A 23,334-nucleotide genomic window follows, 5' to 3' on the forward strand; every position below is an offset into this window, starting at 1 on the left:
CTCATTTCTAAGCCATATATGATTTGTGGGTTATGAAAGGGGGGGGGGCTTCAGGGCTGCTGATATTCTACATTACCTCTCCTGGTATGTCCCACGGAGGACCTTACGGTCTTCAAACAAAAACATCTTGGAGATCCTGGGCCACAGGGAGGTTAGGCTGGCCTCAACCAGAGCCAGGGCTTTTTCTGCTGTGGCCCCGATCTGGTGGAACACTCTGTCACAAGAAACTAGGGCCCTGCGGGACTTGACATCTTTCCACAGGGCCTGCAAGACAGAGCTGTTCCACCAGGCCTTTGGCCAAGGCACAGTCTGACCCCCTCCTTTGGTAATCCTCATAGAACTCTATGAGGATTTCCCAGTAGTGATGTATGGAAGTGAGAGCTGGACCATAAAAAAGGTTCATCGCCAAAGAATTGATGCTTTTGAATTATGGTGCTGGAGGAGACTCTTGAGAGTCCCATGGACTGCAAGAAGATCAAACCTCTTCATTCTGAAGGAAATCAGCCCTGAGTGCTCACTGGAAGGACAGATCCTGAAGCTGAGGTTCCAATACTTTGGCCACCTCATGAGAAGAGAAGACTCCCTGGAAAAGACCCTGATGTTGGGAAAGACTGAGGGCACAAGAAGAAGGGTACGACAGAGGATGAGATGGTTAGACAGTGTTCTGGAAGCTACAAACATGAGTCTGACCAAACTGCGGGAGGCAGTGGAAGACATGAGTGCCTGGCGTGCTCTGGTCCATGGGGTCACGAAGAGTCGGACATGACTAAACGACTAAACAACAACCACCACCCCCAGCAAGTGAACTCCATCTTCCTCGTTAGCGCTCTGAGCCCGGCTTCAGCTAGGGAGGGCGGGATATAAATATATTTTTATTATTATTGTTATCATCATCATAGAATCATAGAATTGTAGAGTTGGACGGGGCACCCAAGGGTCATCTTATGGAACCTCCAGGCCCAGGAGCACTCTATCTCGATTCCCAGGTTCTTTGGGGTATTCAGCCGCTGTGAGAACAGGATGCTGGATTAGGTGGGCCACTGTTGTGACCCAACAGGCTCTTCTTAGGTCAAAGGGGAGGCAGCCTTATTCCCTCTGTTCCTCTGCTTCCCTTCAGGAGGAAATCCAACACCTGCAGAACTTCTCCAGGTCTTCCCACCAGGAGAGGCAGTTGCTCTTGCAGCAGCAGAATGAGCTCCTGCAGGAGGAGAGGTGGACAGCGCAGTGCTGGCAGCAGCTGCTCAGGCAGGCAGAGAGGACCCCCCTCTGGCCTCTGGGCAGGAGAAGATCCTTTTGGGTTTTTTTACAGGAGGGCCCTGAGATGGAAGTTAAGAACATAAGTACATAAGAAGAGCCTGCTGGATCAGGCCCATGAGCTACCAAGCCCAGCATCCTGTTCTTGCAGTGGCTAAGTGTCTCATAGGACTTAGTAATTCAGATAGTCTGCCTCTGCATCTGGAGGTTCCATAAGAGCATCAGAAAAGCCCTGCTGGATCAGGCTAATGATGCACTTAGTCCAGCATCCTGTTCTCACAGCGGCTGAACAGTTGCAAGCAGGATCCGAGCACAAAACCCCTCTCTCCCTGCTGCAGCTTCAACCATTTCTGCCTCAGACAGTGCAGGAAGAGCACAACCACTGTGGCAAGTAACTATCATTAGCCCTTCTCCTCCTCTATGAATTTGTCCAGTCCTCTTTTTAAGCCACCCACCTTACTGCCTCCTGTAGCAGTGAGTTCCATAGTTTAACTAAGAAGTGCTTCTTTTATCTGTCCTGAATTTTCCAACACTCAGCTTCATTAGATGGCCCTGAGTTCTTATTTATTTATTTATTGCATTTATATAAAACCTTCATTGTCCAAGGACCTCAAGTCAGTGTACATGGTTCTCTTCCTCCTCCCCATTTCATCCTCACAGCATCCCTGTGAGGTAGGTTAGGCTGAGACAGTGACTGGCACAAGATCACCCAGTGAGCTTCATAGCCAAGCCTTTGGGCAGCATGCAGTTGGACTTACTTTCCTTTGTATAAAACAAGCCTGAAGGAGGCCCCCAACCTGCTTACAGGTCCTTGTATCATCAGTGGAAACAGTTGGTCCTGGCAAGTATTAACCACTCTCAGTTCCAACCTGATAATTGCCACCTGCCCAGATTTTAACTTGTCTGAATTAATTTTAAGACGTATTTTAATTAATTGATGTCTGTTTTTATGCATATTGTGTTGTTTTCATGATGTTAGCCGCTCTGTCAGCCAGGGAGGGCGGGATACAAATAAATTATTATTATTATTATTATTATTATTATTATTATTATTATTGGTAAGTGGGGATTCGAACCCTAGTCTCTCAGGTCATAACCCAATACTCTAAACCATCACACCACACTATTGTTTGATTTGGAAAAATAAAAATGAAATGAAAAAACCAGTATCAACAATTAAAAACAGGCAGCAAAGATTAAAACGACTAAACAGGTCCCAGAAAATACAAAATAAAAAGATATTCACCTGATGCTAAAAAGCTAATGCCTTGATACTTACTTTATGCAGGTTGTTTTAACCAGAGAAACACCAGCTGTGGAGTGGAGACCACTTTATGACTAGCACCCACAATATTACCAACATTATTCCATTCCAGTCCTTGGAAAAATTGTGCACCCTATTTTCAAATGGTCATGAATACAGTGAAAAATGAGCATAAATATACTGCTTTAAAGACAGAACCTCTGTACCTAACTAATGTTAGGGACCCATCGGGGATTCTCCCTTCCTGCTGTTTGCAGGATGCTAATTTCACATTTATTTATTTATTTCATACATCACTTAATCGTAAAACAAAACAAAAATATCAAGGCCGTTTACAAAAAAATGAATGACAATAATTGGAGACTTTCAAAAAAGTTAAAATAGTAATAAATGGATTGAAACTCACATCAGTTTTCTAAACACAGGCTTGTCTAAACAAAATGTTTCTAGCAGGTGCTGAAAAGAATGCAGGGAAGACACCTGCCTGATATCAACAGGCAAGGAGTTCCAAAGATCGCCACACTAAAAGATTGAATTCTTGCAAATGCAGAACGAGGATTATATAGCCATCCAACTTCTGTTTAAAAGCCTCCAACGAAGGAGAAGCCACCATCTTCCAAGCTCATAGAATTGGAGAGGTTGAAGGGACCCACAAGGAAGGGTAGTCTCAGCACAACCCCTTGCATTGCAAGAACTTCAACCTTATTCCCTCAAAATAAACTCTCTCCCTTCCCATTTCAGGATGCTGGAGAACCAACCTGTTTTGAAAGAGCTCTTGTGCTGGGGAAGGAGGAGGAGGAGGAGGAAGGGGGCAAGAAGGAGACCTCCGGTCCAGGATCCTTCAGTGTAGCATCTTCAGGGAGTTCAGGAGGCAGAAGCAGCCAACGACGACTCCAGGATGAGGCTTACAACACGTAAGGAATGAAAAGACAAACCCTCCTTTTTTTTTTTTTTGCTTAAAAGTGGCCGCTGGTCTGCGATGTCAAGTGGACAAGGACTTAAGTTTAAAACTCCCCATTGTTATGTGCTACTTATTTACTTCTTTTTATTTATTTGTTATAGTTCTAGCCCAGGGGTCAGCAAACTTTTTCAGCAGGGGGCCGGTCCACTGTCCTTCAGACCTTGTGGGGGGCCGGACTTTTTTTTGGGGGGGGGGAGAGAACGAATTCCTATGCCCCACAAATAACCCAGAGATACATTTTAAATAAAAGCACACATTCTGCTCATGCAAAAACACCAGGCAGGCCCCACAAATAACTCAGAGGTGCATTTTAAATAAAAGGACACATTCTACTCATGTAAAAACATGCTGATTCCCGGACCGTCCGTGGGCCAGATTTAGAAGACGATTGGGCCGGATCCGGCCCCCGGGCCTTAGTTTGCCTACCCATGTTCTAGCCCCTTCCCCAGGAGCTCAGGGTGTCATGCATGGTTTTCTCCTCCTAGATGGGCCACTGGCCTGATCCAGTAGGCTCTTCTTATGTTCTTATGCCAAGAGAGATGGACCCTTGGTCTGATCCCGTCCAACAGCTGTCCATTTCTCCATTTTCTGGCTCTGCCTCTCACTGTCTTCCCAGAACAGGTCAAGTCAGGAAGGCCTGCCTGTGTGACACTGAGCAAGTCCTAAGGGCGCTTTACGATGTTCCAGTGGGGAGGCTGCAGGCGTTGCCCACCCTCTCTGCTCCACAAACCCACCACAAATCCTGCCCCCGCAAACCCTTCATGTACTGTCAGTTCCCATAAACCAAGCATTGGGAGCCAGCGGAAGGCTGCATGTTTTGTTAATGGAAAGGCTCTCCAATAAATCTTTGCATGGAGCTGATCTATAAGTCACGTCACTATTGATTATAGGTCAGCCGGGCCTGTCGAAAGTATGGCTGCCTTCACTTTTGCTTCTTGTTGATGGGGCGAAGAATGGGGAGAGATGGCTAACCCAGCTCCACCACAAACACACTGTCCTTGGAAGTGTTTGGACGCCTTATTCCGTTTCCGTAACTCATTTATTTCATGACTCATTTATTTCATGAGATTTATACACCACTTGATTGTGTGTGGGAGGGGAACCCTCAAAGCAGCTGACAAAGATGAAACGAGAAAACCAAGGAAAAGATTAAATACTTTAAAAATACAAGTAGTTAAAATATTTAAACAAGTGAAAATTCACACCCACTTTCTAAGCATCCGGGTAGGCTTGTCTAAACAAGAATGTTTTGAGCAGGCATTGAAAGGAATACAGGGAAGGTGCCCACCTGATATCAATAGGCAGGGAGTTCCAAAGTGTAGATGCTGCTGCACTAAAAGATTCATGTTATCGCAAACACAGAACAGGGATTATGGGGCACCTGTGGAATTGCCAATTCCACCGTCTGAAGCAGTTGAGTGGGCACATGTGGGGTAAGGGGATTTTGTTGGTAAACTGGTCCCTAGTCGTTAAGGACTAATGGGGACGCCTTGAACTTGGCCCGGTAGCAGATCAATAACTAGTCCAGTTCTCTGAGCACAGGTGCTGACAAATCCTCATTCCTTGATAAGGCCAGAATTCTGCACTGACTGCAGCCTCTGGATCGAGGGAAACCCCACATGGAACAAATTACAGTAACCAAATACTGGCATATAGAGGCCTCTCAATGGTTGTTAGCTGTGATAACTGGGCACAGGACTAGTAGTAGCTAGGATTCCCACATTGTATGGGTTTGGACTAGATGATCTAGTCTACACTTCTAAGATTCCATAACACCACAATTGATTTGTCGCCCTCTCTCTGTATGCAGCCTTGGCACTAAGTGTGGGAAAGTGTCATCACACAGGGATCAAGTGATGGCAGCAGCATCCCCTGGTTGGAAGCCACAGCTGGGGTGTCAAGAGGCTGAGCATCTTAATTCTTCCAGGGAAGGATCTGCAGGTCCCATCCTAGAGCCTGGTGGCTTGGAGATCACAGGTAAGGATAGAAAAGGTGCTTGTGGGGCACATTGCAGAATGTGTTTGTGATGGGGAAAGTTTACAGCATTTGGGACTTTTTACTTTGGAGAAAAGATGAGCAAGAGGTGACGCGATAGAAGTTTATAAAACGATGCACAGCATGGAGAAAGTGGATGGAGGAAACTTTTTCTCGCTTTCTCATAATATGAGAACTCCAATGGAGAGTGCTGGAAGATTCAGGATGGATAAAAGTCCTTCATAGTTAAACTATTGAATTTGCTTGCACAAGAGGTAGTGATGGCTACCAACATGCATAGCTTAAAGAGAATTGGACAAATTCATGGAGGAGAAGAGTATTGATGGTTACTTGTCATAATGGCTATGCTCTTCCTCCACTGTTGGAGGCATCAATACTTTTGGATACCTATTGCTTGAAGCCACAGTAGAGGCAGAGGGTTCTTGTGCTTAGAGCCTGCCTGCAGTTGTCCCACTGGGACATCCGGTTGGCCATAATTTTTCCTATTTTATCTGGATTTGGTTGTGTTCCAGGTGTATTACTGACCACTTGGTTGTGCTTCCGCAAAACCATGACCTTATATTTGCAGTATTGTTTCTCTCTCTCTGCAATAACCATTTCTCCACTCTGCATCCTTAAGTTGTGGACCAGGTAATGTCAAACAGGCATGCTGATTTTTCTTCTGCACCTCTCAAACATTTGCATTGTTACTTGTGACAAATTAATTTTCAAAAAAATAAAATAAAATCAGCTAGCAAGTAAGAACTGCCTGTCTTCTGTTTCCTTCCAGGTCATGTGGAAAATGAGGAAGAGCATTGCATGGAGAATGTTTGCCTGACAGAGAATCCCAAAGAAGATAACAATCCTTGTAGTTCCGCCTCCGGCAGGAGTCCAGGAAGTTTGTCTTCTGCAACATCCTCTGCCAAATCATTTGGCTTTTCTCAAATGCTGGAGAGTCCCAGGTCTCGTTCTGAATTTCTAAAGGCCCGTGCGGTTCTAGTCAATATCTCCAGAAGCTCCCTTTCTGCCTCTGATTCTGAAAAGGAAGATTCCTCTCAAGACACGGATGTGAGCCTGCCAGAGGAATTTGCCTTCCAGGAACAGCCCCCTGACAGTTGTAGTGGCAACAGGATTCCTACAATCGCTGCTGTGCCACAGGCAGAAACTGGTGTGGATGGAGAGTTGCTGTCATCTGGCAGCAGACACCACTTCCGAGCTGCTTCTTGGAGTGCCCATTCAAATCAAGATGGCATGCCACCTATGCGCAGCCAGGAAAAGGCCCCAGAAGGCAGGCCAGAGAGCGAATCTGATTCTGTGGTATTATCAAACAGTGGAGGGCCAAGATCCCTTCTCTTTCAAGCCCAGACACCAGAGACTAGAGAAGAGGCAAACTCTTCCAGAGTTTCAGACCAGTGGCCTCATGCAAAGAGCAAAGGCAAGATGTTGTTTCATATATGGGCCAGGGAAGAGAAGAGCACTTCCTCACCTAGCTGTGCCTTTCAGCATCCTGAGGGTCAGGACCCTTTATCAACCCTCAGCAAAGCTGAAGGGGATGGTGAAGATCAAAACACATCCAAATTGAAAAGCCAACATGAGCCTGTAAGAGAAGCACCTAAAGTGTCTTTGAAAAGTGTGAATCCTATCACTGACCAGCTCCAGGATTCGGGTTCCTCCAAATCCCAGTCCGTTTTGGAGAGTGCCAATAGTTATACAGAAAATTCAGGTGATGAAAGCTGCTCCAGCAACAGCAGGCCATGTGAAGGTGCTACTGCACAGATCACTGGAGTATCTCTGGGTGATGAAGAGGATAGCACCTGTTTGCATTCCCCTGAACCCACAGATCTGGCATCAGAAGGAAATCAAAATGCAATACGTAGTCAAAGCAAAAAGGAATCTGGGGTGGCAGTGCCTGGTTCTAGTTCCCCCAAATCTGTGGAGGAACCCCAAGTTAAGAGCTGCCTTTTGCAAAGCGACGAAGGGACTTTCAGCGATGAGCTTCTGTCTCAAATGAAGGAAGATCTGTTATCACCTGTTGATGATTTTCTGACATATGGAAGCAATGATATGCCATCTCTGACCGAACAAGATGTCTCCTTTTCCTCCCAAGGCGAGGATCTTGCCGCACCCCCTGAGTCTCCACCAGAGCAACTTCTGTTCCCTACATGAAATACCTCCATGGAAACAAATGACCTGTCCTCATCTGAAGTGTGTAGGCCAGAGGAGGTTCATAGAATCATAGAACTGTAGAGTTGGAAGGGATCCCAAAGGGCCACCTGATCTGATTCTTGAAATACAGGAATCACAGCTAAAGAATCGTACAGCATCTACAGTTGCTAAGGTGGGCAGGGGGGAAATATCATTAAGTGGTCCATCAAGACCCTTAGCAATTTTCAAGTGCTTTGTTGGTGTGGGGAAAAGTTTGACCCATATGTTTTTCTTTTTCTTTTTAGGAATGGCATAATCAAAAGCCAGGGTGGCATTTTAGGGGGGCGATTTATAGTTTTAAAAAATTAACGAAGAGGATATAAAGGACCCATCTCGAGCAAGTGGTGCAATTGGAGAGCGGCCCTTTAGAACAGATTAATCAGGAAGCTGAGCCAGGGAAGGAGTTAGCTATAAAATAACGGATTGGAGAGTCAAAATGGGGCTTGCGGAACATGGGAGACATATTAAACTCCCTTTACCATTATGTGCCCAGCACTCTCCAGGCTGACAGCCAGATATATCGTTACCAGCGAGGCCTCCATCTCGTGATTCTCCTTCTTTCAAGGTCTAATATTTTCTTTGCCGTGCCTTTGATCAATATTAACCTCTTGGGTCAATAAATCTTAGTAGCGGCCTCCAGAGGAGTCATTAGCTTTCATAGGAAATGATTATTTCTCCGTTAAACTCTGCATTTCATTTGCCCACCATCCATCTTTTTCAGACACTGACGCACGCAGCAATCCTTCCTGAAAACAAGGGCCTCTATGAGGTATAAACGGCGTCCTGTTCTCCATCCCTTGAAATGCTTTGGGTTCATTTAAATTCTGTTCAGGGACCACAAAGTGGTTTCCTGCACTGAGAACAGTTTTAAAAAGAAGCAGCGGCTCACACGGAAGCAGAGAAGTCTCTTGGTTAAAACTTGAAATGAAAAAGGGTTCCACACCAACCATTTGAGTCAGGATTCCCTCAAGGAATCCTGGGAACTGTAGTTTAAGGGTGCTGAGAATTGTTGGGAGGCCCCTATTTCCTTCACAGAGCTACAGTATTCTCAGAGTGGCTTAATAATTATAGAATTGTAGGGTTGAAAGAGAGCCCAATGGTCACCTAGTCCAACTCCCTGCAATATTGCAATCCTAGCTAAAGAATCCCTGATAAGTGGCCATCCAACCTCTGCTTAAAAAGCTTCAACAAAGAAGAGTCCATCACCTTCTGAGGGAGTCCATTCCACTGTCAGTCAATCCCTCTTCCTGGGGACGTGTGAAATTGTAGCTCTGTGAGGGGGGAAACTACAGTTCCCATGATTCTTTGGAGGAAGTCATGCATTTTAAATGTGTGTTTAAATGTATGGTGTGGTGCTTCACATCATAATAGACTTAGAGAGTTGGAAGAGCCCTGAGGGTCATCTAGTTCAACCCCCTGCAATGCAGAAATCTCAACTAAAGCATCCATGACAGATGGCCACCCGACCTCTGCTTAAAAACCTCCAACAAATGGGAGTCCTATCCACCTTCTGAGGGAGTTCATTCCATTGTCAGATTTTCTCTCTCTTTAAAATGGTTATTAACTTTAAAATCTTTTATCATATAGTTTTTAACTTTTTTTAGGTTTTAAACTGCTTTGATATGTTTGGTAATTTAGCGGTATAGAAATAAATAAAGTGTTGGATTAAAAAAAACAGCTAAAAGGGACAGAATTATTTGCAAAAACCTAAGATTGCTCTTTTTATACCATGTGCTTGTATGTCCTGTTTTATTGTATACTGCACACACACACACACGGCCATTCTAGATTTTTGTATGTGCTACTACAGCCTTTTTCAACCTGGTGCCCTCCAGACGTTTCATTTTTATTATTGTGTTTTTAAGATATTAATCACATCAAACTTGTTAACATTTTAAGCATTGTAGAGCAATGTTACGAGACTAATACATTACTAATCTGAAACAGTAACACATAAAAAGGGGGGAAATGAAAATCGCAGAACTTAAATAGCAACTTATGTTGTGTCTCTTTCTGTGTGTATATTGTTACACACCACACAAGTCTCTGAGTGGTGTCAGATTCCAGGGGGTCCCGGTACACTTATCCTTTTGGAAAAACAAGGCACAGTGGACAGAGTGGTGTCTTTATGACATACAGTTTATTTACCCATATATACAACCTGAGCCTACGATGGAGAGGTTTCCAGCACCACACTCCAAGAGAGTCTGGCTTCTTCCATAGCTGCAGTCCTCAAAAACAGCCCTCAGCCATTTATCTGCCTCTTTCTTTCTGCTTGTCACATAACTCCTGCTCTCTAAGCTTTTTGGCTCACATTACTTCATTCCTCTTTTGTAAGCTATTGTCTTTAGAGTGAAAGCATCCCCAACTTGGATCCTAATACCTGTCCCTCAGGTGATTATCTGAACACAGGAGGTAATTAGCCCTTAACACATGCAAATTCTTGAGGATTAAGAAGTGTCTCATACACAGGCTGAAATACCCATGGGTCTTGCAGAGTTTAAAACATTCTAAGCCTTAATTGGGACGCAGGTGGCGCTGTGGGTTAAAGCCTCAGCGCCTAGGACTTGCCGATCGAAAGGTCGGCGGTTCGAATCCCTGCGGTGGGGTGCGCTCCCGCTGCTCGGTCCCAGCGCCTGCCAACCTAGCAGTTCGAAAGCACCTCCGGGTGCAAGTAGATAAATAGGGACCGCTTACCAGCGGGAAGGTAAACGGCGTTTCCGTGTGCGGCTCTGGCTCTGGCTCTGGCCAGAGCAGCGATGTCATGCTGGCCACGTGACCCGGAAGTGTCTCCGGACAGCGCTGGCCCCTGGCCTCTTAAGTGAGATGGGCGCACAACCCCAGAGTCTGTCAAGACTGGCCCGTACGGGCAGGGGTACCTTTACCTTTACCTTTAAGCCTTAATTAAATTCGAACGCCTACTGAACACAGTAGCGTTGGGTGCCTAGCACCCACAAACTCATAACAATACATGCGTGCTTGTGTATGTGTATGAGTATGCATTGTTTGTATTTGGGTATCAGCTGGTGGGGTACTTCCGATTCACCAGAAATAATGAACCTATTTCTGTTGAGGATGGAGATACTTATTTTTGATCATTTTTAAAAAACAAACAGATAAGGCTGTTGCGGATCATGAGGTCCCTGCGGAACCGACAGACGCCTCAACGTGCCAGTCCGCGGCACCGGCGAAGGGGGGCGGCCCACACCACTCCGCACCACGCCCCCCTCGTCCGCTGATTGGGCAACTGGGACGCGGACACATGGCCACGCCCCCTTGGTCCTGACCCGGCGGGGATGGCCAGTTGCTAAGGGAGGCCTAGCAGCCGGGCTCCCTCCTCTCTCTCTCTCTCACATCCAAACAGAGAAGGCCATTGAGATAAGGGGCGGAGATGCCCCGCCCCCTCTCCAGTCCTCGCCTTCTGAGTGGATAAAGGTGACCCAGGCGGGTAGCCGCGCCCCTTCGGTCCTCACCAGACCTGTTTCCAAGGCAGGCTGTCCGTTGCTAAGGGCGGCCTAGCAGTCAGGCTCACCCGGTTATGGAGGCTGGCGGCGGCGGCGGCTACGGGCGCCGGCGATGGGGGTGGTGGCAAGAGGTGCTGCCGCTATGGCGTGTGCTCTTGGCGGCGTCGATGATGGTTGCTGTGGTTCCCGTCAGGGCGCGGCTGTACCAGGCGGGCACGGACCCGGTGTGGGTGCTAGAGGCCGCGACAGTGCGGAAGGTTCTGCGGGGCTCGCCCTCGGCCTGGCTCGTGCAGTTCTACTCCTCGGCCTGCGGGCACTGCGTCGCGTTCGCGCCCACTTGGAAGGCGCTGGCCGGGGACGTCCGCGGTGAGCGAGCTAAGAGGAGGGGGCCCCTAATAGATTGGGGCGCGCCCCTCCCCTTCCCCTTTACTCTCTCTGCCTTATTTATTATGCATTTATCTCCTCCCCATTAGCTTCATGGCTGAGTAGGGGGAGGGGTGTGCATTTGAACCCTGGTGTAGCACAGATCCTATTTTGGCACTCTTAACCAGAACGCGACCACTGGCTCCCACTGGACCCTTTAGAGAAGCAGGTTATGCTGTGAGGTGGTGGTGGAGGAGAGTGGCTGGTCCAGGGGCCACTCCAGTGAGCATCATTGTTGGTGGAGGAGGAGAAGGATGTTTGGGAGGGAAGTGTATGAGCCTTTTTATCCTCCCAGCAGCCCTATGAGGTAAGCCAGAGTGAGAAGAGTGCATAGGCCAGTCAGCTTCATGTCTTGGGATGGGATTCAAACCTGGCGCTTCCTCCCCCAGTCCTTCCCCAAGTTGGTGCTTGGTAGAATCCAGAACATCTTGGAGGGGCCCGCAGGTTGTGGAAGGCTGGTCAGACGGCTACAGCTGACAACAAACCGGCCTTTTATTTTGCTTTTTGCTACTTACCAAATGTATGTATATATAGGTATACAGATCTAGATATATGTTGTTGTTGTTTAGTTGTGTCCGACTCTTCGTGACCCCCTGGACCAGAGCACGCCAGGCACTCCTGTCTTCCACTGCCTCCCGCAGTTTGGTCAAACTCATGTTGGTAGCTTTGAGAACACTGTCCAACCATCTCATCCTCTGTCCCCTTCTTCTTGTGCCCTCCATCTTTCCCAACAGCAGGGTCTTTTCCAGGGAGTCTTCTCTTCTCATGAGTTGGCCAAAGTATTGGAGCCTCAGCTTCACGATCTGTCCTTCCAGTGAGCACTCAGGGCTGATTTCCTTAAGAATGGATAGGTTTGATCTTGCAGTCCATGGGACTCTCAAGAGTCTCCTCCAGCACCATAATTCAAAAGCATCAATTCTTCGGCGATCAGCTTTCTTTATGGTCCAGCTCTCACTTCCATACATCACTACTGGGAAAAGATATATCTAGATATATAGATAACAGAGCAGTGTGCAGCTGTTTATGGTCTGAAGGGATGCAAGGCAGCTTTCTTTGCAGAGTTTCTCCAGGGCTACAACTGAATGCATTTGGCATATTAATTGGAGGATGTAACAGATCAGGGTTTATTGCTGCAGGTTCTAAATGGCTGACAGAGAGGCTACCATAGCTGACTTGTTTGTGAATCTTAGATCCATTTCTAGGACTGAGATGATGCCAGTGATGATGGCCTCTGTCCAAATTGAGAAGACATTGCCAGCGAACTGGAGGAGGACAGTGTATAGCTTCAACAATTGTAGTCTTCTCTTGTCCTATATGAGACCTGGTGAGGAGCCATTCTGCACCCCACAGCCCTTCTCATTTCTCAGCTTCCTGATGGCTCTACCATGAGAAATTCTCCAGCCCCTGGTTCAGGGTGTGAGAAAGAAAGCAGTGAAGTTATCCACCTTCCCCTGGGGCTTCCCAGCTGTGGATGTTGTGATTACCACTTTTAAAAGCTTAACTGATTACATACCCTGCCCAAACCAGCTCAGCAGACTTCTGTCATAAGAAAAGCATGCTGTCTTCACAGTGGCCAACAAGATTCTCCAGTGGGAAACTCACAAGCAGGAATTGAGCACAAGAACACACTCTGCTCCTGCAGTTCCCAACAACTGGTATTCAGAAGCCTTGCTGATGGTGGAGGTGGAGCATAGCCATCATGGCTAGTAACCACAGAGGTTGCAGCTCTCTAAATTCTGCATAGGATGTCATTATGCAGAAGGCAAAACTGTCTGCTGAGAGAGCTGTCTGGACCAAGAAACATCAGACATTTAAAGCATATGGCCAAAGAATTCTGAGAATTGTAGTTTATTAAAAGCACTGGGGATTGTAGCTCTGGGAGGGATAAACTCTGGTTCCCAGAATCCTTTGGGGGTTTACATGTGGTTTATATGTATGGTGTGTATACAGCCCAAATCAAGTATAAAACATGAGAACACAAGAAGAGCCCATGACTTTCTGCATGCCAGGTAGGCAATAAGGGTGTAAAACTGAAGGCCATTCCAAAGTGATTTTGTGTTGCTTTGCCCAGTTTAAATGTTCTCCAGGGTGGCTGTGTGCAGATGCTGGAAAAATAATAATAATAAATTCTTTACTGAGTTGACCAAAAGAGCTTCTCCAGTAAACAATAGGGGTTCCAGATAGTTAAATCTTGAAGTTGTTGGTATTTGTCTGTCTTGTGAGACAATGGAAGAGTGAGGTCAAGCTGTTGGAAAGTTGCAGTGCCTGCTGTGGCTGTAGAGATCATTGTTTTTGTGCTTTCAAGTTTTTGTTGTTGGTAACCTCAAGAGTTCAGAACTTGGTCTTTGCAGCATGAAAGTATATCATATTCTCTGTGTGCACATCATGGTGACAGAACCGACATATCTCCAAGGGTAGTTGTCAAGGAATTTAAAATTTTCTCAAAATATAGTTTGCTGGCTATCACTGTCCTTGGATTGAGAGAGCCTTGCCAGGTATGTTGGTAGCTTTGAGATCGGATTACTATTATGTACTTTACCTGGAGCTGTCCTTTTATGTAGTTTACCTGAAGCTGACTCAGAAGCTGTGGCTTGCTGTCAAGGTGACCTACCATGAACACACGGTGCCAATCCTGAAAGGGTGACGCAGGCTGTCAGTGTGTTACTGAGCACACTTCAGGTTACTTGTATTGGTTTACAAAGCTATATATGCAATTTGAGGCCTGGATACCTGCGAGACCTATTCCCATATACACCTTTTGTTTTGGCTATTCCAACTCAGGATTGTGGTATGCTCATATGTGGGAGGTCCTTTTTGGTGATGGGGCCCCTGCTTTGATACTTCCCTCTGAGACACTACTGGCTGAGAGGCAAGTTTGGGGGGTCAATTGAATTTCAGATTCACATTGTTTAAGCTTGTTTGTAATTCACCTGCCTCATTTTTGCATATATGGTCTCTAAACTCTGTGCAGCTTGCTTCTGAGTAGGTGTCCTAGGATTGTGCCATAAGCAAACAATTGATTGGATATGTGACATAGCATTGTTTTTGCTCTGTGACAAATAAATCATGTTAAGCCATCTTAGGTTTGCTTGATTTTTATTAGAACATAAGAGCATAGGAAGAGCCTGCTGGATCACACCAGTCCAGAATCACAGTGGCCAAGCAATTAATTTCCTGTGGGAAGGCAGCAAACAAGATTTGTGCACAAAAGCACACTCTCTTCTTGTGACTTCCAGCAACTGATATTCAGAAGCATTACTGCTGCCAACTGTGGAGGCAGAGCATAGCCATCATGGCTAGTAGCCATTGCTGTCCCTCTGCTTCATGAATTTTCCCAGTCCTCTTTTAAAGCCATTCAAGCTGGTGGTCAGTGCCTCCTTTGGAAGCAAGTTTTATAGATAACTATGTGCCAGTTAGGGTTAGTTTATATGGATTTTCAACTCTGTGGAGCTTACTTCAGAGTACATGTGCCTAGGATTCTGCCGTAAGCAAACAGCTGGCTGTCTACATTGCTCCATGACAAATGAATCATGTTAATCCATCTCCCAACTTTAGCATTTAGGTTTGCTTGATTTTTGTTGATATGTTTGCTGTTGTAACAAACTTGTGCTGACTAACAGAAGTTAGATGCCAATCTGTCAGAGATGCTATCGTTGTGATTCCTGCATTGTAGGAGGTGGGCTGGATGATCCTTAGGGTTCTGTCCAACTCTTCTGTGATCTAACTCTCTAGCCTGCAACATAACTATGAGCCTGTGAAAAGGCTGGGAGGGTGAACTGAAGCATGGCTGCCTTCTTCCACCCCCTCCCTTTGTTGAAGGCTGAGCAACCCATCTCCCAGCTGCTGCACTTAACCAAGTATTTGTTTGGAGATGGGCTGGCATTGTTGGGAGGCGAGCCATTTGCATTGGTTTTGTGATGCCCCTGGCTCATTTTCTGCTTGAGGCCTGAGGAGACAGGTGGGGAAGGGGAGTGCAGTGCTGAATCATGAATGAGGCAGATCACCCCAAGCCAAACTTTCTGTGCTTGTGTTTCCTGGGACAAATGTGGCTTGGTGGCTATTGTGTGGCTGCCTGAATGCTCCCCCATCTGCTCTGGGATGTTGGTAACTAGCCTGGTGTCTGCTCAGCTGTCAGTGTGGCAGCTTTTCCAAAGGAAAATAAAAGTCAAGGGAAGGAGGCATTTCTTCAGCAAGTTTCATAGACTCATAGAATTTTAGAGTTGGAAGAGACCCCAAAGGATAATCTAGCCCAAGCCCATGCAATGCAGAAATCACAAGTATCTCTGACAGATGACCATCCAGCTTCTGCTTAAAAACCTATAACGAAGGAGAGTCCTTCCCCTGGGCTGATGAAGCTTCCCTTTCCTGAAACATAACATAAGAAGAGCCTGCTGGATCATGCCAGTGGCCCATCTAGTCCAGCATCCTCTCCTCCTAGTGGCTGAACTGTTGCCTGTGGGAAACCAGCAAGCAGGATTTGAACACACAAGTCCTCACCCCTCCTGTGGATCTTCTATTCAGAAGCCTCCATAGGGGCAGTATAGCCATAGCATAGCCATCACATCAGAAGTCCTCTCTTCTCAAGCCATCTAGGTTGGTTTCCATCATTGCCACCTGCACTGCCTCCCTGCACAATTTAACTAAGAAGAACTTTCTTTTTTCTGTTCCCTTCCAACATTCAGCTTCACTGGGTGCCCACACATTTCTAGTGGTATGAGAGAGGGAGAAAAACTTTTCTCAACCCACTTTCTCCAGGCCATGTATAATTTCATAAATGGGTGTTTTCCTTTTCCTTTTTTAAAAAAATCTTGTTTTCTCTAAGAAAAACTTCTATAAACCCCAAGCATCCAAAGACTGGCAGTTTGTGTATGTGTGTGTTTTGTGTTTGTGTTTGTCAAAGTGACTTTGTGGGTGGCAGCTCCCTCTCTTTGGTTTATGGGTGACCCCTGAAGGGGCTGCAGTGAGGAGATGCAGTCCTTAGGCTCAAAAAGGTCTTATTGTGTCTGGTAGGGAGGATTAGGCCCATCCCAACACCATATGGGAAAAAGTTTTACAGTTTACCCTTTTCCCACTCTGTGAAAACCTACCCATCTCATTATGTAGGAAGAACAGAATGCTTGGCTCATAATGTTAGGAACACACATTTTCACCAAACTCGAAAGGGCAAGTTCCCTAGAAGATCCTTGGATTTTTATGGTGTTTAAGCTAACAAAGAAAAATTCAGGTTCTTTTTTAGTGTAAAGTTCTTTAAAATTTCAGTTTATAATGTATATAAAACAGACAGAACAATTATAACAGGGGGAAATTAAAGGATGAAAAACAAGCAACTAGAAAATAGGCATTTAGAATAAGTACAGTTGCATATGGCTTAAAGTAATAAAGTCCCAATAAAGAATAATAGAATTGGAAGGGATCCCATTGGTCATCTGATTCAATCCCCTGAACTGCAGGAATATCAACATGATCTAATTCTAGATTTGCCAGGCTTGGGACAAGGGTTGTCTTGAAAATTATGCTTCCACTATAATATGTCATAAAACAAGGCCAAATCATGAAAAGTATCTGGAGGTTCTAATCCTTATTGATATAAAATTATGCATCATTTTCTCCATTATAGCTCTATTCCAGGGTGAGTTGTATCAACTGTCCAGTGTAAGATTTGGAGCTGTTTTCCATTGAGTTGCAATTACTATTCAAGCTACTATTGGCAACATTGTATCCTCAAAAACGAGAAGTTCAGGTTCTTGTTTGGGTGGGCTCAAATGCATGCATACAACCAGAGGCCCTTGGACCTCAAAGTGAAATCTGTAATTGGCTACAATGCTTTGTCATTTTTCATTGATTCGCACACCTCTGATATTTGGCCAGATTTCACCCCTCACCAGGTGGTGATACAGTGGTTGGGGTTTTCACAAGTTAGACCTGGGTTCAGTTCTCTGCTCAAGCCATGAAGCTTTGCTAGGTGATTTCTGGTCAGGAAGTCTCAGCTTGACCTACCTTGCAGGATCATTGTTGATGGCAAAGGGATAATAAAACCAGACCAATTAGGTTCTCATTGCCAGATTTTACACCAGTTAGAGAAATCTGGATTTTATAACTGCTGGAATTGGCAGAGTTTAGAGTGGTGGACACCTCTGCCCATTCTTCCTGAGACCATCTAATTCCTCCTGTGCAGATTATCATGTCACAACTTGTCTGCTGGGACAATATTAAGTCTGTTGAGCTTTGCTTCTGGTTCACCTAGAAACCCAGCAGCACCTCCAGCAGCTTTTTTTCTTCACTCCACCATTTGTGACTTGCCATTTGCTGCACTGACAGAGGAGGGTATTAACTGTGCCATGTCTGATGTATGCAACTTGAGAATTTGAGGGGATTTTGACTCAATGAGTCTTGTAGCCTTTGCCTTCTCCAGTGGGAGAGATTAGGCCGATTGCTTGGAGCACCATAAAATGTTACTGTCACATTGGCTCATTTTAGAATTGTAAAGTTGGAAGAGAATCCTAGGATCATATATTCCAACCCATAGGTAAACTGGTCCCAAGTGGTTATGCGTTTCATTCAAGGGTCTTTAGGGGAAATGGAGTGCGGTTGCTTCCTGGAAATGCAGGAATAAGTCTTTGCCTGTTTCCTTTCAGAGTGGGAACCTGCCATCAGAATTGGGGTGCTGGACTGCGGGGATGAGGTGAACTATGAGACCTGCAAAGACTATGGGGTTCAGTACTATCCCACTTTTAGGGTAAGTGACTCCAGGAACACACATGCCTAGAAACATTTCTGCTTATTCCACTCAGTTAAACAGACTGGGATGTTTGTGAGTTCTCTCCCCCACCTTTTGAATCTTGTTGTACAAGCTGTGGTAACAGTTTGATCCTTAAGCCAGTCATTAGGGCTCCCCAGGTGAACATAAGAACATAAGGAGAGCCTTGCTGGATCAGGCCATTAACCCATCTAGTCCTCCATCCTGTTCTCAGAAGTTGCCCAACCAGGGAAAAGGGCTGGGCAAGCCGTGAGGGAGGGGGAGATTTGCAAGAGGATATTTTTCCGGGTGGGGGGGGCGGAATGAGTGTGCAAAGACTCATCCTCTCATTTGCCAGGCTTACCTAACCAGCTTCAACATGCAAAAATTCACAAGGCGGTTCATTTGCATTTGGATGTCTTGAGGAATGATGATCGGGAGTGATTCTCCTGCAAGTTACAATCTTAAAAGGCTTCAATGTTGCTTTTTTTTAAAAAAAAAGACTTGGTGTCTAATGAGCTGAGCTGCTCTAGAGGTGCTTGACATGATTGCAATCAAATTATCCAGGGGAAGGAGTGATTCTCCTATGATGAAAGTTTGCAGCGTTTGGGACTTCGCCTCTGAAATTAGGGTTACCAGACATCCCCGGTTCCCAGGGACAGTCCCTGGATTCACCAATCTGTCCCTGGACAAAATCTGTCCCCGGAATGTCCCCAGATTTATGCTGGGGACTTCTGGTGAGGCAAATGGCAGGTGCCATGGCAGTGAGCAGCACCGGAGGTCCCAGCCACGTCAATGTTCCTCCCTCCCTCCCTCCCTCCAGCACCAGCAGCCTCTCTTGTGAGGAGGGCTGTGTGCGAGTCCGCTGTTTGTCCACCTCTGGTAACGAGACACTACCACGCAAGTTAAATCTCCTTAGAGACTTCACTCGCCCTCCAGCGGTCTCCCGGTTATGGGAAGCCGGTGCCTTGTGTGTGTTTTTTAATGCGTGTTTTCCCAAGACCAGCGAGCGCCTTTACTCAATCTCTCTCCCCCCCTCTTTTTTTGGGGTTTGTGTGTTGTAGATGAGCTGCTCTGCCTGCCTTGTGTCAAAGTTTGCGATCAACAACTTTGGGGTCCCCCCCCACTAAAAAAGGTCAAGAACCTTTTCCTAAAATAAAGCATGAAATCCCCCCCCAAAAAAAGAGTGTCCCCAGATTCCTTGAAAAAAATCTGGTAACCATACTCTGAATACCAATTGCTGGAAAACATAGGAGTGGAGAGAGTGCTCTTGTGCAGGTTCCCACAAGCAACTGTTCAGCCACAGGATGGTGGACTAAATGGGCCATTGGCCTGATCCAGCAGGATCTTCTTACGTTCTTCTGTTTATTATGAGCAGTGATGGTGGCTATTCTAATAAAACCCTCCTCTCTTTTCTCTTCCAGTATTTCAGGGCTTTTGCCAAAGACTTCACGACAGGAGAAAACCACCATGGTAAGACCAATTCTCTTTATATACTCAAAGCAGCAGCACTGAGGACTCCTGTATCAAAAGACTAAAGAATACTCAAGTTGGCTTAAGAGAAAACTTAGTTTAAGCCCATAACATTTAAAACACATGCTCAAGCAGTAATCGTCAAAGCCTGATAAGTAAAAGATGGTTATTATGATTTCATTAAATTTATTTACCACTTGATGGAAAAAAAACCATCAGATTGGTTTATAAAAAGATAAAACAAGAAAATCAATAAAAATGTACAATACTTTAAAACATACAGAAGTTAGAATACCGAAACAGATTAAAATCCACATCAACTTTTTGAATATCTGGACAGCTTTGTCTAAATGAGAATGTTTTGAGCAGGTGTTGAAAAGTATACAGTAAAGGCACCTTCTTGATATCAATAGGCAGGGAGTTCCAAAGTGCAGGTGCTGCCACGCTATATGATCAAGACCTTACAAATGCAGAATGGTTATTATGTGGCACCTATAGTAGCACCAGTTCCACTGATCAAAATGGTCGAGGGGCACATGTGGAGTAAGGTGATCTCATAGGTTAATGTGATCTCAAAGGTCAGAGGTTTTCAACCTTTTTGAGTCCATGGCTCCCTTGACCAGCTACATTCTTTCTGTGGCAACCCTGTGGGGCTCAGGAGCCGAGTTATGTCACCCGTTGCCTGCAGAGCTGGCAGCCTCTTACCCTTTCTTGAACACCCTCCCTTGTGGAGTGTTCCCTCAGCCTCCTCTCCCCTCTCCTTGGGAGTCCTGCTGGTGGACTGACTGGGCTCCCTTTCCCACTTGCTTGCTCACTCCGAGGCCGCCTTAGCTCCTGGCAACCATCACCCCCTGACCAGCCCCAAAGGCATCATTTGGCAGCTGAGGTTGTAGCCAGGGCTGCTGCAATAAACAGCCGTGCAAGCCTTTGGGAGCCAGAGACACGAGAGGGCATTAGAGGAGGGAGGGAAGGAAAGAGGGACAGAGGCCACCAGTTGAAAACTACTGTCATAGGTTAATGTTGAAATAGGGTTTCCTGTGTTGGACTCTTGACAGGGTCTTCTTGGCAGATGTAGCCACCTCCAGATCTTCTGCTCAGAGACACCAGGTGGCATTGAGTGATTAAGGCACCTAAGTGCCTTAATTCTGTGTGCCTCCTGTACCAGATCAGAGTAAAGTTGTAAATGGATCCATTCTGCTTGTCATCAGGGGGAAGAACAAAGTATGTTAGAAATCTGCGTGGAGGTGTCTTGTTGTTGCATTGCAGGGGGTTGGACTAGATGACCCTTGGGAACATTTCTACCTCTAAAAATCTATGATTCATTGTTGTTCTCTCTCCTTAGCAGGCTCTGATCGGGAAGTTCAGACAGTTCGTCAGACCATGATCGACTTCCTGCAGAATCACTCCCGGGAAACGAAACCTCCTGCTTGTCCCCCTTTGGAGCCAATCATGTGAGTATTTTGCATTCAGTATAATAAGCTGTATTGACAGGGACAGCCTACACTCTGGTAACCTCAAGATTAGACTATTGCAATGTCTCAGGGCTGTCTCTGAATATAGTTTTAAAACTTCAGCTGAGACAGAATTTAGCAGCAAGGTTGCTCACTGGGGCAAGATGGTCTGAGCATATAACACCAATTCTGGCTTGACTACACTGGCTGCCAGTTAGTTTCTGGGCCTGATTCAAAGTGCTGGTTTTCACCTACAAACATAACAAGAGCCTGCTGGATCAGGCCAGTGGTCCATCTGGTTCAGTATCCTGTTATCACAGTGGCTAAACAGCTGCTTGTAGGAAGTCAGCAAGCAGGATTTGAGCATAAGAGCCCTCTCCCCTCCTGTGGTTGCCAGCAACTAGTACTCAGAAGCATTGCTGCCTCAAACTGCAGAAGCAGAGCATTGACCTTGTGGCTAGTAGCCATCAGTAGCTGCCTCCTCCATAAAGTCTTATGTGACTCAGGATCCCAGGACCTCAGAACAGCCCCTCTGAACGAACTGACCCAAACCCTGCAATCATCACCTGAGGCCCATTTTTGTGTCCCCCCTCCATGGGAGGGGGGGCAGGAGAAGAACAGGGCTTTTTCAGTGGAGTCTTCCATTTCGTGGAATGCTCTCGCCTGGCACAATCATCACATATCTTTAGGTGCCAGGCGAAAACAGGAGACTTTCTTTTACTCCTGGGAAGCAAACAAATTTGCCAAACCGTTTGTTGTTAACTGTTCATATCAAAGCTCCCAGAATCCTTTCTACTGTTGATTAATAACACTGCTACATGCAGTACACGGTTGTATCACTCCACAATTGATTTGGACTCCAGTGGACTTGGCAGTGGAGCAGAATGAAGGAGAAATTATTGTTACTTATTATTATATTTATTCCTGCATTGTAGAGGGTTGGACTAAATGACCTTTGGGTCCCTATCAACTCTGCAATTCTAGGATTCTGTTTAATTCCACCTCTTTCCCTGACTGACTGACTGAAGGAGGCCTCCAGACAAAATAGAAAACGTAGAAAAGAAATAAACCTGTGTGTTTGTCTGTGTGTCAAGAGAGAGAGAATGAGAGAGAATGATCTGTTAAAGCATACTGGTAATTACAAGAAAGATGATCCTGCACTTGTGAAACAGTTAAATTCCCTGTCAAATGACTGTTGTCTCTTTTTTTTAAGGCCAGAAGAAATGCTTTCTCTCTTCAATAAAGGCTTTCAGCATTACACTGCTGTCATCTTTGAAAGCGCAGACTCATATGTTGGGCGAGAGGTAATGTAATCTTTACCTAATCGGGCCAGTGGTTGATCTAGGCCAGCATCCTGTCCTCACAATGACCAACAAGCTGCCTGTGGGAAACCAGTGTGTGGAACACAAGCACAAGAGCACGCTCCCTGTGGTTTCCAGCAACTGGTATTCAGAAGCATTACTGCCTCCAACTGTGGAGGTAAAGCACAGCCGTTGTGGCTGGTAGCCATTAATAGCCCTCTCCTCCGTGAATGTGTCTAATCCTCTTTTAAAGCTATCCAAGTTGGTGGCCATTACTGCCTCAACTCCTGTGGGAGGGAGTTCCATGGTTTGAGTATGCATTACTTAATTCATTAAGGGGTGCAGCAGGCAGACATGCTGTTGTGTGTCCCCAATGTTGGAAAAAGCTTTTGTGGTGTTTGAAATGCCTCAATGAGTTAAGGAAAGCTTATTGACTGCAAGGAAGGTCACTGGCTATGAGTGTTTGTGTGTCTTTGGACTGGAGCCCTTTCTGCAAGCTGGGTGTTTATGACATTATATCTGGCCTTATTACTGGGACCTGAGACTTAACCTTCCATTTCTGGTCCTCGTTAATGCAGAATCGCATTAGAAAACGTGACGATAAAAGGTTTTGAGGCAGTAGGAAGTGGAAAGAAGCTGGGATTTGTGTTTGGGTTTATGTCCCTATATTAAGACATTTTGTTCCAAGAACTGGCCAAGGAATTGAGGTCACCCTTTGCCTATGGGGGGTTAGGTTAGCCGCTCAAGGCTATAATCCTGTGCATCATTGCAGATAAATCCTGTTGAGCAGAGTGGGATATACTTGAGAGTAAACATAGAATCCTAGAA

The 23,334-nt window shown here is 45.8% G+C and overlaps 2 protein-coding genes across 6 annotated transcripts in view; both read left to right on the forward strand.

Moving 5' to 3' along the window:
- CCDC187 (coiled-coil domain containing 187) overlaps positions 1 to 9,327 on the forward strand; it is a 29,817-nt gene extending 20,490 nt beyond the window's left edge. For all 4 annotated transcript variants that reach the window (XM_079961214.1, XM_079961216.1, XM_079961215.1 and 1 more), the window contains 3 exons: positions 3,260 to 3,432; positions 5,290 to 5,456; positions 6,244 to 9,327. In XM_079961214.1, the coding sequence (XP_079817340.1) occupies positions 3,260 to 3,432; positions 5,290 to 5,456; positions 6,244 to 7,619 (1,716 nt within the window). In that variant the 3' untranslated portion in view covers positions 7,620 to 9,327. The remainder of the gene's footprint in view (positions 1 to 3,259; positions 3,433 to 5,289; positions 5,457 to 6,243) is intronic.
- A 1,790-nt stretch (positions 9,328 to 11,117) lies between these two features.
- Positions 11,118 to 23,334, forward strand: part of QSOX2 (quiescin sulfhydryl oxidase 2) — a 28,349-nt gene continuing 16,132 nt past the window's right edge. The window contains exons 1-5 of one of the 2 annotated variants that reach the window (XM_079961310.1): positions 11,118 to 11,488; positions 18,181 to 18,281; positions 19,706 to 19,754; positions 21,100 to 21,205; positions 22,419 to 22,509. In XM_079961310.1, the coding sequence (XP_079817436.1) occupies positions 11,197 to 11,488; positions 18,181 to 18,281; positions 19,706 to 19,754; positions 21,100 to 21,205; positions 22,419 to 22,509 (639 nt within the window). In that variant the 5' untranslated portion in view covers positions 11,118 to 11,196. Of the gene's footprint in view, positions 11,489 to 18,180; positions 18,282 to 19,705; positions 19,755 to 21,096; positions 21,206 to 22,418; positions 22,510 to 23,334 lie in introns of both variants that reach the window. The other variant, XM_079961309.1, reaches the window with a different exon arrangement.

The sequence above is a fragment of the Podarcis cretensis genome (assembly GCF_951804945.1).
Source record: "Podarcis cretensis genome assembly, chromosome: Z".
NCBI lineage: Eukaryota > Metazoa > Chordata > Lepidosauria > Squamata > Lacertidae > Podarcis > Podarcis cretensis.